Source organism: Lolium rigidum, chromosome 3 (assembly GCF_022539505.1).
Source record: "Lolium rigidum isolate FL_2022 chromosome 3, APGP_CSIRO_Lrig_0.1, whole genome shotgun sequence".
In the NCBI taxonomy this organism is placed as follows: Eukaryota; Viridiplantae; Streptophyta; class Magnoliopsida; order Poales; family Poaceae; genus Lolium; species Lolium rigidum.
The window spans coordinates 307,969,132-307,987,300 of NC_061510.1; the positions used below are offsets into that span (position 1 = coordinate 307,969,132).

The 18,169-nt window shown below is 47.5% G+C and overlaps 1 protein-coding gene across 1 annotated transcript; it reads right to left on the minus strand.

The window, feature by feature from the left end:
• Positions 1-4,849, minus strand: LOC124703686 (rho GTPase-activating protein 5-like). The gene is made up of 5 exons (XM_047235909.1): positions 3,752-4,849; positions 1,687-1,807; positions 1,455-1,574; positions 871-1,101; positions 1-794 (listed from the first exon to the last, which is right to left on the minus strand). The coding sequence occupies exons 1-5, from the start codon at positions 4,177-4,179 to the stop codon at positions 219-221; spliced, it is 1,476 nt and encodes a 491-aa protein (XP_047091865.1). The 5' UTR covers positions 4,180-4,849; the 3' UTR covers positions 1-218.
• Between the last annotated feature and the right edge of the window lie 13,320 nt (positions 4,850-18,169).

An 18,169-nucleotide genomic window follows, 5' to 3' on the forward strand; every position in this document is an offset into this window, starting at 1 on the left:
TACAAGGAAGCAACGACCTTTTTTCATTCAATCAAACAGCCACAAATTACTCATAAGCAAGATACATAAGTTAGTGAAGGCAGCGGGATGAATCTCAAACCAACATGATCATGGTCCAAACACGAAATGATAAGCGCGTTGAAAATTCAAAATGTGCAAGGAAAACACTGGGTCAGTCATCTATTACACAACAAACAACGGCAATGGCATTGCCATTTCTATCTCCAAGCTTCGATCCGTTCAACCTTTGAGTTTATCCGGCTCACGATGCTCGTGCCCCTTGATTTCTCAGCTGGGGGGACAGTGGGTGTTCCACACTGCCGCTTGCCCTTTCTAGTCCTCCTGCTAGTCAGGCTACGGCTCCCTCTGCCCTGAATTGAGTTCACAGCTGTAGCACATGTAGCATCATCGGTGGACGAAGCAGCAACACCAGGCTGTGAGCAACTGGCAGAGCTCTCTATTCTCGTCAGGGCATTACTTGTGTGGACAATGCAAGCAACGGAATCATCTTCAGCAGGATTAATCCCACTAGGCTTATCTTCAGGGCTGTGTGTAGGACTGCAAAGAAGGGGCTCCTCCCTGACGAAAGAAGAACGCCCTGATAGTTCTTCAGGTTGAGAATTAACAGGGAAACTTGGGTTCTGATGCCCGTTTTCATCAGACGGGTCCTTTTGTGGCAAAGAAGCATCTTCCAGGTTGGACTCTTCTCTATCCTTGAGGGTTTTCTGTATAAGCATCTTGAGGAAATTCATCACTTGTACTGCATACATCAGTGCAGTCAAAGGATCGTCCATCTGCATTTACATGTGTGCAAGAATTAGCATCCACTAATATGATAGTTGCTATCTCTCTGTCAGGAAAACACGTTACCTGGGTCATATTTGGTGCGAAAACCATAGCAACATTGCGATCATTCATCTTGTTTATCTGTTCTTCTTGGACAACATCAGCCATCAAATTAACAGCCCAGTCAAGTAAGGCTGCTTCAGTTGGTGGAAGGCATTTGGCAACCCGAGCACAGTCCTCCTCGGATTGGCATTGCATCACCTGTTCAGGTGGGATAGAGTCCAGCACCCCACTCGGCAATTCCCTAAACCAGGCCTGAAAAGATCGAAAATATATGAAACAATGAGTATAACTTTTATTATTAGGAGTACTGTTTTGCCTACGAAAGTTGACTAATTGAAGGACATAAAATTGTGGTGTCAAATCAGTTAACCGCATCACATAACTGCGCTGAAAAGCAGCATTTATATTCTGCAACAAAGTTTGTTGTATAGAAGAATCACAACTTTGGTTTACATTTGAAAAAGAAGGTTGTTTTCCATTAAAGAGAAACTCTAGATTCTCTGATAAGTGCTGATACAGAATCCGACTATAGCACATTAATAATAAATCTCTTGAGTGGTGCTCTCAATGCAATGTCATAAGCTACATGACAGAAGGGAGCTTACTTTGATTAGACCTGCCAAAGAATGAACATCAATGCCATCTGGCACAGTTCCACTATTTAACTGATCTCTCACAAACTCTTCTTGGCTATTTTCTGCATTTATACGAAAAATACCTTCTGTCTGCAATGTAAAAAAACGAAACAACATTAATGTGGTCAGAACTCAGAAAAAACTACAGGAACACTGATTGAAAAGACAAGTAAACGTTAATTAACATGCTAAGACATCATACCCGAAGACCACCTTGTTCATAAAGACGTCTTTGCATCATCAAGAGAATCGTCGGAACACTATTTCCTCTAGAATCATACGAACACTGCATTGATTGTGTTGAGACTCCGAAGACACTGGCACTGCATTTGAAGTTTGAATTAGCTGAAGAACACCAACAACACAAGGAGGTATGAACTGGAACAAATCATGCACGATGCTCCAAAATACACCTTTATACCATATAAAAATAGGAGCACATAGTCATGAGGTCAAGGCATATTTCAACTTTTTTGTTTCTAAAGACAAGTCAAGGCACCTTCTAAAGAACCAGATTTCAACAATTAATATGGTATGCAAGAACACTCTGAATTCGGTGCTGAATATACTGGTTTACTAACTCAAGTGCCTAAAATATCAAGGAAACTACTTTTCATTTACTTTCAGGACCTTTGTTTATTCCAGAAGTTTCCCAACTATCGAATGAGCACAATTCCTATGCTCTAGTTTTATTAATCGTATAGTATAATCCTCCAGTTTCAACTATGAAGATGGGTACTAGGTGTTTGTGCCACTTTATCTTCTTTTGGAGGCAAAACGATTCTATCCTACTATAGAGAATTCTTGACCTATTCTTTCTAGATTACCTAGAAGTAGTGACCACATCTTTATCTAAAAAAAGAAATAATAACCACATCCTGGAATTCCCGATACAAAACTACGTACAGTATAGTACATAGTACCTACCTACATTTGTTATTCTTTCTGCTATTTTTCTAGTATAAGCCCGAGAGGACCGCGAAGCAAAAACATATTATTCAGTCCCTAAAGTCTAGAAAACACAACAAACAGAAGCAGACAAATGTTAACCAGCAAGGTGAGGGAATCATCTAATCGAGAGAAAATATATCACTAGTAAATCGCGAAATTCCCAACAGTTCTTCTTTAAGTCTTTCCTACATGACAGGGTGTGCAATAATCTACTTCTTGACATACCTAGGTCAATCAACTCCGTCAAAAGTCCTCTTTGATTTTAAAAATATGTGCCAGGTAATGTGTGTGCAACTGTGCATACAGAAGGTTCGCCGAATAGAAAATAAAGAACAACGAAGCAACAATACAGCTACCGTAGAATAAACTTTTCACGGAATGAAATACATATGTAGTTTAATATCTGTATAGCAAGGATAAGCACCTCCTACCAAACAAAGCAAGATGTGATACAGCTGAACTGACCCAACAAGAAGTAAGACTTAACAAACAGCATGTGTGTGCAAATTAAATATTTAATTTTTGATTTTGGGAACCCAATTAAAATAACCAGACTCTTTCTAACACATCCATATTGAACAAAAATATGTTTATTTGGTGGGTTTGCTTACAAGTCAAAACAAGTTTAGAGTTGATGGGAGCACTAAAATAACATGGGTGGAATACCACTACTGCAAATGACTAAAATGGCTGCCACTACTAAATTTAGAAGCTTATAATTTTCAAATTTAACATTATATATTTTTCTCTACTTTTAAACTAATAGAAACTGTCTTTCCAGTGTTGTGTTCCATTTCCAGCCTCATTAAAAGTTGTAGGTACTAATGTCCCCTTTCTCGATTTTGTGGTGTCACCACTTACAGAAACATCACGCAAGTCTATCCATAACAGACATCCAGAGCCACATGATTGGCCAATTATTAATGAAGCATGAAGAAAACTCAACACAAACTGTTTGCAGACAGAGTGGTGGCCCATCATCATAAACAGTTTATCTACCATAGTAGATCAGTTCCAGCTCAGGCTGCCAAGTACGCAACAGCAAGGGGGAGCAAGTCCTAGCGGATTTTCTTTTTGTGGGTACTAGCGGATTATCAATATACACATAATTCAAATGGAACATAAAATTTATCTGTTTGCCAAGTTTCAGATTAAAACAGACAGAGGTTGCAACTGAAGTTCAAATTGGAACTGAACACTGGTGATATTCCTGAACATTTTGAGTTCAGAAACACATCTCTCTCCGGGGCGGGCTTGTGAACCTAATAGCAATCATCAATCGATGAACATGAGAAGAGAAGGAGAGAGTGACGGACCTGGCACTGGGGGCGCGGCGGGGCACCTCGGGCTCGAGCTCGACGGGGAGGCCGAGGAAGCCATGGAACCTGTCGAAGGTGACGTGCGCGACGTGCTGGACGTCCGTGGGCAGGCCTATCTCCATCCCGCCTTCGCCGGCGCCGCCCTCCACCCTGCACCCGACCAGCGACTTGCGCAGCAGCTCGAGCAGCAGCGCCAAGAACGACCACCGCTCCTGTTCCACCGATCCCGCGGCCTGTCGCTCGGCGGATCCTGCAGGGCTGTCCGCGCCGCTGCTGCTGCTGCTGTTGCTTCTTCTCTGGAGCACGTCGCTATCGGCTAAATAGCGCGGGGAGGAGGAGGAGGGGGAGGGGGAGGGGGAGGAGGAGCCGCGGCTTGCGGAGGAAGCGAGGTTGGCCGGGCCCCGGAACAGCGCCACCTCCGTCATTGCTTCCTCCTTTTTCCGCCCGAGCTCTCCCTCTTGCTCTTCTCAGGTGATGATGATTACGTACGAGGCTGTAATCTGGTGCGGCGTAGGACCGATTTCGGTTTTCTTGGGATTTCTCTGGTGGTGGTGGAGGGAAGTGGGCCAAATGCCTGCGGCGAGAGAGAATGATTGGATTGGGGAATCCTTGCCTTGCCTTGTAGTGGAGTTCTTGGTGGCGGGGCGCTAATTTAGGATTGATTTCGCCCTCCACCGGAGATTGCCGGGACTGGTCCGATGGGGATTTGGTTGCTGCATGCGCGTGGTCCAAATCCACAGCAAAACGGGACAGGAAATACTCCAGAATAAATCCAAGTGGAAAGAGAGAGATCTTTGATTATAGAGAAGAAAGAGAGGATTTTTAATCTCGTGGTGGTGTTTGGTGGGTAATGGTGGATAGGATACGTGTGGAGGTGGAGTTGGATTCAAGGGAGGAGGGTCAGTGCCTGCCTACTGGCCTGACTCCACGACGACGACGAAGACGACGATGATGATCGCCCTCCCTCCTGCTTCACATCCACGCGTGCGGTGCGCTTCTTTCCTCTCTATTTAAGCGTGACACGGAAGGAAATGGGTGATGTGATGTGCTGCTCATGAGCAAATTTAACTAACCGCCTCGTGCTAGTACTTGATTCATTCAACTGGCTCGGCTGTCAGGTAGGTAGCAGTGTTCTCTTCTGGGAACCCTTTTCCACCATGACTCGCAGCTTTTGGGACTATAGTAGATTTTCCTACTGCCTTTTACCGGGTTTGGTGAATTGCTGTTAGGGCATCTCCAGCGGGCGCGGCGCAAACGGACGCTTAGCGACCGTTTTCGTCCGCCGTGACCGGAAATGCGTCTGGTGCCTGCTCCAGCGGGGCGACGCAAAGTGACCGGACCGACCGCGGAGACGCAAACCTGGCCCAAATATGCGTCAGGTTTCCGTCTCCGCGGACGCTCGGCGGTCGCGCCGAGCGTCCTCCATTTCTTACCCGGTCTCGCATCTCAGGGACAGCGAAATCGACCGCTTCGATTTGCGTCTTGTTCCCCTTCTTTGCTGCCCTAGTGTGTCGCCACCACCCCAACCCCATCCGTCGCTGTCCGGCAGCAGCGCCGCAGTAGCCGCCACCGGCTGCGTTCTTGCCGCGCGGGAGAGCAGGAGCATACTCGGGCTTGGCTCCGCCGCGTACTGCGCAGGCTGTTTTCGGGCGAAACGCTCCCGGTTGCGCCGCCCTTCCGCGCCGCCCACGACCTGTTCGGTCAATTGCGCCGGTAGGCTTCTACTCGTGTTTTCGGCGCTATTGTGCGCGGCCATTGATCCGCGGTTTGTACCCACGCGAGATGGACATGTGGCGGATGTTGGACAAGTTCCGCGCGGAGGTCGTCGACTCCTCTTCCGACGAGGAGTCCGATGAGTCGACGCGGACATTGGCAACTCTTGCGGCCTCCATGATCCACGAGTTCACCTCTAACCGGGGCCGCGGCACGGGGCTCTGTGAAGGGGCGCTCCAAAAACCTGCCGCGCAAAAGAGTGGAAGGGCAGGCCTGCCTCCACAAGGACTACTTCCACCTCACCAATCCGATCTTCCCGGAAAAACTGTTCCGGCGCTGATACAGGATGTCAAGGGACCAGTTCTTGGTCATTCTACAGGCGTCAGAAACTACGACCCCCTACTTTCAATGCAGGCGCGATGCAGCAGGTGCGTTAGGCTTCACCTCCTACCAAAAATGCTCCGCGGCTATTCGCATGCTCTCATATGGAATGGCTGCGGATATATTCGATGAATATCTTCGAATGGGTGAGAGCACCTGTCTTGAGGCCATGTACAGGTTTTGCCGAGCCGTGATTGCCGTGTTCGGAGAGTATTACTGTAGGGAGCCAACTGTTGAGGATACAAGGCGGCTCCTGTCTATCAACGAGTCTAGAGGCTTTCCAGGAATGATTGGCAGCATAGATTGCATGCACTGGCAGTGGAAAAACTGTCCATTTGGATGGCAGGGTGCGTACAGCGGGCATGAGGAGGGAAGAACTGTCATTCTTGAAGCTTTCATATCTCAAGATTTATGGATTTGGCATTCATTCTTTGGCATGGCCGGTTCCAACAATGACATCAATGTTGAAAGGACACGGATGTCGCCTAGAGGGGGGGGGGTGAATAGGCGATTTAAAACTTTTACGAGATGGGCTTAACAAATGCGGAATAAAACTAGCGTTTACTTTGTCAAGCCCAAAGCCTATATACTATTGTTCACCTATGTGCACCAACAACTTATTCTAAGCAATGGTTCACCTATGTGCATCAACAACTTATGCTAAGCAATACAAGCAAGTATGTGATATCAAGATATATATAACTTCAAGCACGATGGCTATCACAAGGTAAAGTGCATAAGTAAAGAGCTCGGGTATAGAGATAACCGAGGCACGCGGGAGACGATGATTTATCCCGGAGTTCACACTCTTGCGAGTGCTAATCTCCGGTGGAGAGGTGCGGTTGCTTAGTGCTCCCGAACGCCACAAGAGGCTCACCTTGAGGTGTGGTTGCTCGATGCACACCAACGCCACAAAGGCCTCACCCCAAGATGCGGTACTCACACCACACACCGAACGCCACGAAGGCGCCTCACCTAAATCTCCGGTGACCCTCGCCACAAAGGCCTAGGTCACGGTTCCACTAAGGGATTTCCTTCGAGGCGGAAACCGGGCCTTACACAAAGGTTGGGGCACACATCCACAACTTAATCGGAGGCTCCCAACAAATCACCACAAAGGTCTAGAATCCGTCTAGGGTTCCAAGAACCCAAGAGTAACAACCTTCTTGCTTTCACCACCACGAATCACCGTGGAGAACTCAAACCTATGCACCAAATGCAATGGCAAGAACACCACAAAGATGCTCAAGTCCTTCTCTCTCAAATTCCAACAAAGCTACAAAAGCTATTGGGGGAATAAGAGAGGAAGAACAAAGAGGAGAACACAAAATTCTCCAAGATCTAGATCCCAAAGATTCACTCACAAAGAGATGATTTGGTTTGGTCAAAGTGTGGATCTAGATCCCCTCAATCTTTCTCTCAAAAAGATGCAAGAATCATTGGTTGGGGAAGGAGAGATCAAGCTCACAAAAAGTCAACAACAATGGTGGTGAGCTTGAGAGAGAGGAGGAAGAAGAAGTAGCAAGTGGTGATAAAACAAGAGAGAGAGGGGGCATAAAAGGAGGCCCCAAAATCTGCCCGTTGGAAGCCTGTGCGCGCGTGGGAGGGGGAGGCCGGAGGTACCGGCCAGGAAGGGCCGGTACTACCGGCCATGGTCGAGCAGCGCGGCGAGGCCTCAGGGCGCGCGGGCCGGGAGGGAGGCCGGAGCCTCCGGCCGGGGTACCGGCCAAGGTACCGCCGGGGCTCCAACCTCCCTGGCAAAACTACTGAGGCTCCCCGAGCCAACCGGTACCTTGGGCGGTACCAAGGCCGGAGCCTCCGGCCGTGGCCTCCGGCCGTGGCCAGGCCGGCGGTACCGCCCAAGCTTCCGGCCCCTCCTCTTCTTTTTCCTTTCTTCCTTTTTCTTTCTTTTCTTTTAAACCCAAATATGGAAATGCAAATATCTTGAGATTAAAGAATCAGAATGAGATGAAACTAATTTTGTTGGAAAGAGGACAACAAGAGCTACCCAACAAAAAGTGGAAATATGGAAATCAGTGGGGGGTGATTTTCTATGATTTTTAGAGGTGCAATACCTCAACATGAGAAACCGAGAAAATCACCAAACTCGAAAACGCAACAAGTGATCTATGCAAAATCCGTTTTCGATGAACTAGAGCTTGTCATGAGAATAAGCACAAGCTCTAAAACATCACATGGATAAGATCTAAATAACAACCAAGAAAGATGATGCAAGGATGCAAAGGTTTGAGCTCTCTCCGAACGATACGATCGAGTTACTCACTCGAGAGCCCTCTTGATAGTACGGCAACTAAACAATAAACCGGTCTCCAACTACAGCATGAGACCGGTGAGAAAGAAACCCTATCAAGAGCAAACCTTAACCTTGCGCATTCCACTTGATCTCGATGATGACGATCTTGACCGCAACAAGATGGAACGCCTTTCTTGCTTGTGCTTGCTTGACGACGTCTTGTGGATTGCTCCCCATAATCCACCATGGGAGAGCTTCTTCTTCGGCGCATCTTCACAAATCCATGAACACCATATGGATGGCAAGAGTCAATCAAAGGATCTCTTCGAGATGGCTCATCTTGAACTAGCACTTCATTATTCATCATGTTGATGTCTTGAAGTAACTTGAGGGCTCACTTCACCTTCATCTTCAAGACATACTTGACACTTGATATCTTTCATCAAATTCTTCTTATTGCAACCTTGAAGCCAACATATGGTTCAGGAATTGCCTATGGACAACTCCTACAAATATAACTCAATGCAAACATTAGTCCATAGGGATTGTCATTAATTACCAAAACCACACATGTGGGCTCCATGCACTTTCAAATGTGTTGCACCGATCACCGGTTTTCAACAGGCTCATGCAAGTAAAGCTCCCCGGGTGAGCTATGAGATCAATGGAAATGCATATGACAAGCCATATTATCTTGCTGATAGCATCTACCCTGACTGGGCCACATTGGTGAAGACTGTCCGTAATCCAAACTCCGAAAAGACGAGGAGGTTTGCCAAGATGCAAGAGGCTTGCAGGAAAGATGTGGAGCGCGGACTTGGTGTGCTCCGAAATGCGTCGCGCCGCTAGAGAGGCCCTAAGACCACGAGCTTTCAGGATCATAAAATGATATTTGGGCAATCTTAAAACCCCACTGCCTAGATTTACAACACTGATACAAGACTCTGGAACTCCAGCATTAGCACTTTCTCTTCTCTTTTATTTGTTTGCGAAATTAAGAGCTTTGATTAAGCTACATGAGGAGCTTCTCTTTTCAGAACCAAGCCTTTCAAAAAAGATCCTTACAAGTGCTGTCCACCTCAGGAAATAGCTTCAGCTGTCCATTTCCTAAGAGCATCTCCAACAGAAGCGCTAAATTTGCCGCCGTAAAATTACTTTGCAGCGCGCTCCATCCGTGTTTCGCGCGTGAGGCCATATTCTCCTCCGACAGAACTCTAAATTTTGAAGCTGTAAAACTGGGTAGTTGTTTCTGCGCGCGCTTTATACCGCGCGGTCTTTCCGGCACAGTAGATATAGCACACGGGATAGCGCTTTTGCAGCGCATTCTACTTTACAACACCGGTTGCAGCATCTATTGGAGCATCAATTTGGGTCTCTAGCGCGCTAAACTAGTCAGTTTTTTGGATACAGCGCTGGGTATAGCGCCTGTTGGAGATATCTAAAGGATAAGAGATGTGCATGCTTTCATAGCTTATATTCATTCGACAATATCAACAACTCAAAGTCAGCTGCACATGAATTTATATCAATCTTGTGAAACTTTGCTTTGTTACAACATGTCTGGTAATAAACCACCAAGAACGTGAAATCTGCCACTGCCAACAGCATAAGAGGAGCCAACGAAGAACGGAGTTTAATCCATATATGCTCCCTTCTATAAATTATTTCCAGGCACATCTGTGTACCCTCGAGTTTAAGTACAAGGTTGTGGTTGTTCAGGTATTTGCCACTCTTTTTTCTTTTTTAAGAATATAGGTTGCTCATCCTACCTATTCTCATTTATTTTACAAATAGCATTCTGGGAGAATAACAGTTCAAGAAGTTCAAAATAAAATTGCCAGTACAGGAGTATGGTGATTTGCACCTCAAGAAATGTACTCCCCCTGTTCCATAATTCTTGTCGTGGTTGCATTTCAAAATTTCAAATAAAACCACAACAAGAATTTTGGAACGTAGGGAGTAGATGACAATGAAACTAGAGTCCCATCCATCTATGTTCTCTATACATGTTTGACTACAGAATGCATACATCACAAGCATCCCCAGTTGAATATCGCAAGCAGTCTGTTTCCTAAAATAAAATGATAACATTACCTACCAATCCAGTCATCGGCGATAACATGACAGCCAGCTATCCTATGCTCCACCAGCCTCTCAAGAGCTGCTCAATTCGAAAATAATTTGATAGCAATAGTACATAAAAATACTCCCATCTACTATTTGGTTTCACAATTTCATTTTTGGTCATAAAATCACAAAAACTGTAAGCTCCACCGCTCATAAAAAGCAAGAAACCAATATGTCAATGAATATTTGGAACAATAGTAATACATCCATATGGAGACGTAAAGTCAGATAGTTTATGGTTTTATGCCCAATCTACATTAATATGTCGCGATCTTGTACAAAAGGTTAGAACTAGCTACATCATCATGCAAAAGATATTTGTTGAAACATTTCCCAATTCAACAAATGTGACAGTTGCTCATTCCAGGAATAAAATCAGCAAATACCAGATCTGTGTGCTATATACTTATATTACTTTGTGATGCATAGTAACACAAGAACATCAAAATATAGAAGGAAAACAAACAGTAGCAGGACCAATACTCACCCAAAATTGTAATGGAATAACACTGCATAAGAGTTATCAGAACTTAAGAGAACCTCACGAGTCGTTCAAGATGTTGGTGCAGCCCGAGGCCGCACCTCTTCTTCCCTCTCACTCGCAGCTCACGGACAGAGGTAGAAGAAGAAAGACACACAGATTTTTCCGGCTGGCGCACGAACGCCGCCACGGGCGCACCAACGCCCTAGTCTTCTTGTTTTTACAGTGGCTACATGGCTCGGCCGATGCTACAACCAAGCAATACAAAGGAGAGCTTTATAGGCAGAGCAACGCACAAACGAAGCTCCTGCCCACGCTCACGACCCGCACTCACGTCCACGATCCGCTCGTCCCGGCCGCACGCACATACGCGTTTGACGCGGCTGCTCCAACAGCACTAAACGGCCCCCCTACCGCATGCTAGGTACTGATACTACATGAGCCAAAACTCACACACACGCGACGCACAGGCTGGTCGACGCCAACCGTGGCTTATTTCTAACATTCTCCCCCTAAGGCACGACCCCCAACCTGACGTACTTCTTTGTCTCCGGCGACACGTAGCCGCAGCTTCTCTTCCCGGCGCACACCCGAGCTCAACCTCGTGGTGCTTCAATGGAGTTACAGGAGGTGGGGCACCCACTCGCCACGCTCCACACGCTCCAGCTCGTGACCACGATCGCGCGCTGACGCGATCAACACGGCCAGCCCTGCGTGCCCAGGATGCGGTCTTCTCCCTCCTCGATCGTCCCGCGCACGTACGCAGTGATCCAGCCTTCTTCCTCGCCGGTGACACACGGAACAACTGGAGCGCACACACACACCGGTCGCCACCGTGCTCACGCCGATCGCCGCTTCCATGGCCGTCGCATGGCGCCGCTACGGCCTCCGTGGCCGCGCAGCTCCTCCACGCCGCCGCCATGCCGCGCCACCGCGGCCTCTGCGCCACAACGCAGGTCCGCCGCGGTCACCGCGCTCACCGCACATACGGCGTCCCCTTGCCGCCTCCGCGTCCGCCGTGCTCGTCGCGGACTGACCGCGCGCCACGGCCGCGCCTCGGATCGACAAGGCTCTGATACCACTTGTTGGTGCAGCCCGAGGCTGCACCTCTTCTTCCCTCTCACTCGCAGCTCACGGACAGAGGTAGAAGAAGAAAGACACACAGATTTTTCTGGCTCACGAACGCCGCCACGGGCGCACCAACGCCCTAGTCTTCTTGTTTTTACAGTGGCTACATGGCTCAGCCGATGCTACAACCAAGCAATACATGGGAGATCTTTATAGGCAGAGCAACGCACAAACAAAGCTCCTGCCCACGCTCACGACCCGCACTCACACGTCCACGATCCGCTCGTCCCGGCCGCACGCACGGCGCGTACATACGCGTTGGTTTGACGCGGCTGCTCCAACAGCACTAAACGGCCCCCTACCGCATGCTAGGTGCTGAAACTACATGAGTCAAAACTCACACACACGCGACGCACACGCTGGTCGACCCCAACCGTGGCTTATTTCTAACACAAGAAAGCTTTCATGTATAGAAAACACCAGCAACTTAGCTCCAAATTGGTATAAGATGAAGCAACTGATTGTTTATTGTAAACAGATATGGATATGTATAAAGTAAGAACCCCATTAAAGTTAGATCTTACTAACAGTAAGTTGATCCTTCAAGGGACATGTGTGCCTCAAATGACAGGCATGGTCATGGGCAAAGATCCTAGTAGACTATTTCCTGGAGAGCAATTTTTTTTTAATACAAACATGAATGCTCTCATCACCAAAGCAGCACACAAGCAGGTGTTCAAATGAAAAAAAAACGGCATACATATATGCAAATTGGCATGCAAGAACATCAGCATCTCCAATGTCGCTGCAATCAAACTTGCATATTGCAGGTGTTCAAATGAAAAAAAAAATGGCATACATCTATGCAAATTGGCATGCAAGAACATCAGCATCTCCAATGTCGCTGCAATCAAACTTGCATATTGCAGATCAGCGGATGAATATGCATAAACACAGTAACTACAGAAGTAGTAGGTCACACAGAGCCCTCTAGGACAAGATAAAAATTTGGCCATATAATTCCCAATCTCTGCTCAACAACTTTAATTAGCTCCAGCCAATACTAAGATATTGCAGCAATCTAAAGTGATACATTACCGATCATAACAGCTGTAACCTATAATCCAAGTATGCCTACAACCACCCTATGCTCGAAAATAGGTCTCATGTAAACCAAGTATTATGCACCAATCCCCTGTTTCAGGCACATCAGCATCCAACTGTGAATACAGAAAAAAAAAACCAAGGAAAGGAGGTGGGCACACCCCAGACTCTCAGGTGTGGTGCTGGAGGTGGCCAACCTTTCCATCTATCTTTTTTATGGTTCAGGTCCAACACTATTCTTTAAACACCACTATGATTTGCACATTATGCTCAAATGCTCACGAAGCTGCAGTCATTTATCAAAACCCAATCTCCATTTGATTATCACCCAGGGACAAACTACACTCCTAAAGGACCAAAATGTGTACAAGGGAATGATGAAAGCAGAAGCTCACTGGGAGAGAATTCTAGCTAGAAACAAGGGAGTTCTTCTTTCCATCTCCTAAGTGATTTATGTTTTACTAATCACTTCCAGTCTAGAGTTTTGTTCTTCCTAGGCCTTTTACATTTTAAAAAGCACAATCAGCATTTTTTTAAATAAAATCCACATATCCCGTTAATTGGATGGTTTTGGTCCCTCCTCTTTTTCCCGGGCTTGGGACCGGCTATGCATAGCATAGGCAGAGTTACCCACCCACCCTCCATTTTATCTGAAAGCAAGGCTAAGCTATGGGTAAGGCTAAGCACACTGATTCTTGAACTTTGAGCAAAGTAACTCCAACAAGAAAAGTTAGATCAACCACTTTGCTTTCTCACTAGCAAGAATCTGACATGCCATTTGCATAGCCTCAACATTGCGCAAAGTGAGCAAAGCAATCTTTGATTTTGAGGGAGAGCAAAATTTGCTATCCTCCACTAGGAAAGATTGCCTAGCCCTTTGAATATCTGAAATGAGCAAAGATTTCCTTGATTTCGAGGGAGAGCCAAATGGTTCTCACCCACTAGCAAGGATCACGTTACCCATAGCTTATCCTTGCTTTTAGATAAATTCATCAAGTAATTAATTTATTTCGAGGAGCAAATATGCTCTTCGGTGAAATGAGCAAGGCAATCTTTGATTTTGAGGGAGAGCAAAACTTGCTATCCTCCACTAGCAAAGATTGCCTTGCCATTTGAATATCTTAAATGAGCAACGATTTCCTTGATTTCGAGGGAGAGCCAGGCTCTCCCCCACTAGCAAGGATCAACTACCCATAGCTTAGCCTTGCTTTCAGATAAATTCATCAAGTAATTAATTTATTTTGAGGAGCAAAACATGCTCTTTGGTAAAATGACCAGTGCAATCCTTGGTTTTGAGGGAGAGCAAAATTTGCTCTCCTCCAATAGCAAGGATTGCCTTGCCCTTTGAATATCTTAAATGAGCAAAGATTTCCTTGATTTCGAGGGAGAACCATTTGGCTCTCCCCCACTAGCAAGAATCACCTTACCCATAGCTTAGTCTTGCTTTTAGATAAATTCATCAAGTAATTAATTAATTTTGAGGAGCAAAATAAATCTTTGGTAAAATGGAGCAAGGCAATACTATATTTTGAGGGCGAGCAAAACTTGCTCTCCTCCAATAGCAAGGATTGTCTTGCCACTTGAGTAGACTTAATTATGAAAAAAACTGCCTCGAGGATAGTAATCCTCCACGAGCAAGGCTCATGCCTTGCACAAGTGAGCCAAACTTCTTGCTTTTGTGGAGAGATACTCCAAGAACAAGGATCAGCTTTCCACCGACCATATGATCCGTACTTTCAGGGAAAAGTACACAAGTAATTTTTCATTTGCTTTGCCCTTAGCAAACATAGGCAAGGCTAGCCAAGGGAACCAAGCATTCCCATTAACTCACGGTTGGGAAATTTAAGTGCACAAGCACTTCTTTTTCATTTGCTTTGCCCTTAGCAAACATAGGCAAGGCTATCCAAGGGAACCAAGCATTCCCATTAACTCACGGTTGGGAAATTTAAGTGCACAAGCACTTCTTTTTTATTTGCTTTGCCCTTAGCAAATATAGGCAGAGCTAGCCAAGGGAACCAAGAATTCCCATTAACTCACGGTTGGGCAATTTAACTACCCAAGTAATTTTTGATTTGCTTTGCCCTTAGCAATGTAGGCATGGCAAGCCAAGGGAGCCAAGCATTCCCATTAGCTCACGGCATAGGAGCTCAGTGGGAGCCAATCCCCAAGGGGATCCCAGATTGGACTAGAGGGATTTGGTGAAACCATTCGGTTCACCCAATCCCCTCAAATAATGTTCCATCTTAATCCACTGGTATGGTGGAGTGTTTTTAATTTGCACAACGAGGAGGTTCTGTGGGCGATATCTTGGGATTATCCCACCCAAAACCGGCTTGGTGAACGAACAATTGGGGGTTTTTTCCGGGATCTTGAACTAGACCCGGAAAACCAATCCCCTCCAAGTACTAGAAGTAATTATGGGCTAGCTCAGGGTTTGGTTGTGTTGCAAGAAGTTTGTGGCACCTACAGGCTATGGCAATTTGAGTGGGATGTGGTTCGTCGCCATAGGGGCTCGATCGGTGGGAGGTGGTTGTGCTTACCGGGACGGGGAGGAAGCTCGAGAGTGTGCAGAGGACCTCGTCGCCGTCCGCGTCCATCCCGCTCACCGGTGCTGCAGGAAAACCAACCAACAAACACCATCAGGAGGTTGAACACGAAGCAGGGGAGAAAACGGAGGTAGCGCGCATGCACGTACTGGGAGCAGGAGGAGTAGACGGCGACGAAGAAGGCGAGGGGCAGCCGCCCACCCACACCCACCAGCAGCACCGCCGGTGGCAGGCCGCCGGCGAGGCGGGTCGGAGGCTTCTCCCTCGCGCTCGCTCGCTCGCTCTCGAGTTCAACTCTCCAGACCCTTTGGCACCCACCCAACTCACGTTTTACTGTGTGCTCGGTCTTGAACTTAATTAATCCAAAACGATTGGAGTGTAGTAGTAAAAAGAAGATGCATGGATATTTAGAAGAGGAGAGAAAAATCAAGCGCCTGTGTAAAGGTGAGGGCATCTGGAGTACACTAGAAGGGCACTCGTGCTAAATCGATCCTGTTCACTGTTGCCTGAACCAAAAAAAAAAGTGGATAATTGAATAGAGAAACACCACGCATAATTTTCTTTCGTAGTCATACACGCAGTCTCGCTTTTCTTTTCCACATATAAACGAGCTCTCTCTCGAATACAGGCAGAGGCCACTGTTATTACGTACTACCTCCGGACCGACATAATCGACGCGAAGCCATGCTTAGCAAGTAGTACTACATGCATGTATGTCAGAGCGTCGATTAAAAAAGAACGGAGGTAGTAGCATGGGAGGCATCGGTAACGGTCGGCCAGAGCCTGGCAAACTGCAACGGCCGGCCGGATGATCGATCTGGTTGGCACGCTTTTTCGTGTTGACACAAAAAGAGTGCCGCTTGGTTTGGATTTCTTCCTTTTAAGACCCTGCTTGCTTGCTCCGTTGGATTAATGGTGAATCGCAACGAGAAGAACTGCATATATGGAGGCGACACGCAATTATCACTAGGGAAGAACACAAGGGGCCGATGGCCATAAACTATGCCGACGGTAAAATATCGGGATCCACGTCAGTCCGGGAAGGGTCCGTCAGCACAGATCAGCCGTTGACATAGATTAGCCGTCCACACAACGGCGTCTGTGCCGACGGCAACCCTTAGTACAGATCTGGCCGTTGGCACTGTGGTGGATGTGCCGACGGCCACCCTCGCACAGATTTAGCCGCCGGCACCGGGGATGGCATGTGGGGCCACAAAGCCGCCATGACGGCGGGGGAACGACGCCTAAACTACCGTCGGCACATCTTGTTTGATCTGTGTCGACGACAATGCCATCGACACAGCTTTTCCGCCCAATTTCTCCCGCCAAGCTTTCCCGCTCTTTCTCTCCCCCCCCATGTTTTTCTGCCATTTTTCTCCTGCCCATTCTCTCCCGCCAAATTTTCCCACCGTTTCAGCCCCTCGCCTCCCTATATATAGCCATGTCTTAGGTAGTTCTCCTCCAACACAACACCACCAGCAGCAATTCTCTCCTCCAACACCACCACATAATCCTCTAAGCTTCGCTGCCCGTTGAGATGGCTCCTCGTCGCTGTAGCAACATGGGCTTCCTCGGCGTTCGCTTGCGGCATGGGGGCCATTTCGTAGCTGAAATCACCACTGGTGGAATGCGTGTGTGGCTCGACACCTTCTACAGGAAGGAGGATGCTGCTCGCGCATAAGACGCTGCGGAGTGGAGGTTTGCCCGGCCGCACAACGAAATGAACTTCCCGGAGGTCATGTCTCCAATGGAAGCCAAGAGTCTCGCTCCTGAGCCGCCACTTCGCTCAGAGGGGGAAGCGTGACGCTACCACCAAGGTCAGCGGCGGATCGCTATCGCCGAGGCGGACGAGCAGTTCATGGCGCATTGGCGCATAGACCATCTCGAAGACGTGGCAGCCACGCACACATTCTAGAAGGAGAGGCAGTCAATGAGGAGAGAGAAGAGGGCCAGAAAAGCGGCAGAGGAGGGCCGGATATGAAGTGGAGTACGCCAAAGGAGAGGCATCGGCATGGCCGCCTAATGATGAATGGTGGCTGAACAACTTCTCAACTACCGCTTCAGAGGAAACCCCCAATGATGAGGAAGATTTCGACAAGTGATTAGTATGTGTTTGTCGAGTAATGGCAGTGTCGAGTCCGGGAGTCTAGCTCACCGTGTGTCGATCGAGTGTTCAATGTTTTGTTCGTGTGTGGGTCTAGTTTTTTAAGTGTTTTTGTTCGTGGGTGTGAACAATAGAGACGAGCATAAAATGTTGAAAACTCCGGTCATGGTCACAAGTATACCTCGGCATGGGAAGCCCCGGCCCGGTCCAAAAATCCCGGGCTGGAGCATGCCCGTGGGTCACGCATGGGCCTGAGTTTTAGGCCAGATGGCTGGGCCACAGAAACATGTGCGAAATAGGAAAGAGGTCTGGTCTGCGGCTCGAAGCCCGATGGGTTTTACTATTATTGGCCAGGCTTGCGCCTAAAATTTAGGCGGGCCGGTCCGAGCCTAGGTCTGAAATTTCTGCACCAGGCCCGAATGGCGGGCTCATGATCGTCGTCATGTTAATCGGCTCAAGAGAAGGCCAATGCCTGAAATTTAGCCCTATAAGGTCAACACCTCGCTTAGAGTGTTTTTGGGATCCCGGGTAGGCGATATGATCAGACGACAGAGATTGGAGGCAAGCGTTGTTCGAAAGGTGATTATGCATGTGGATGCCAGAAGGTTGTTTGTTGGAATAAGTGTCTTTTACCCAA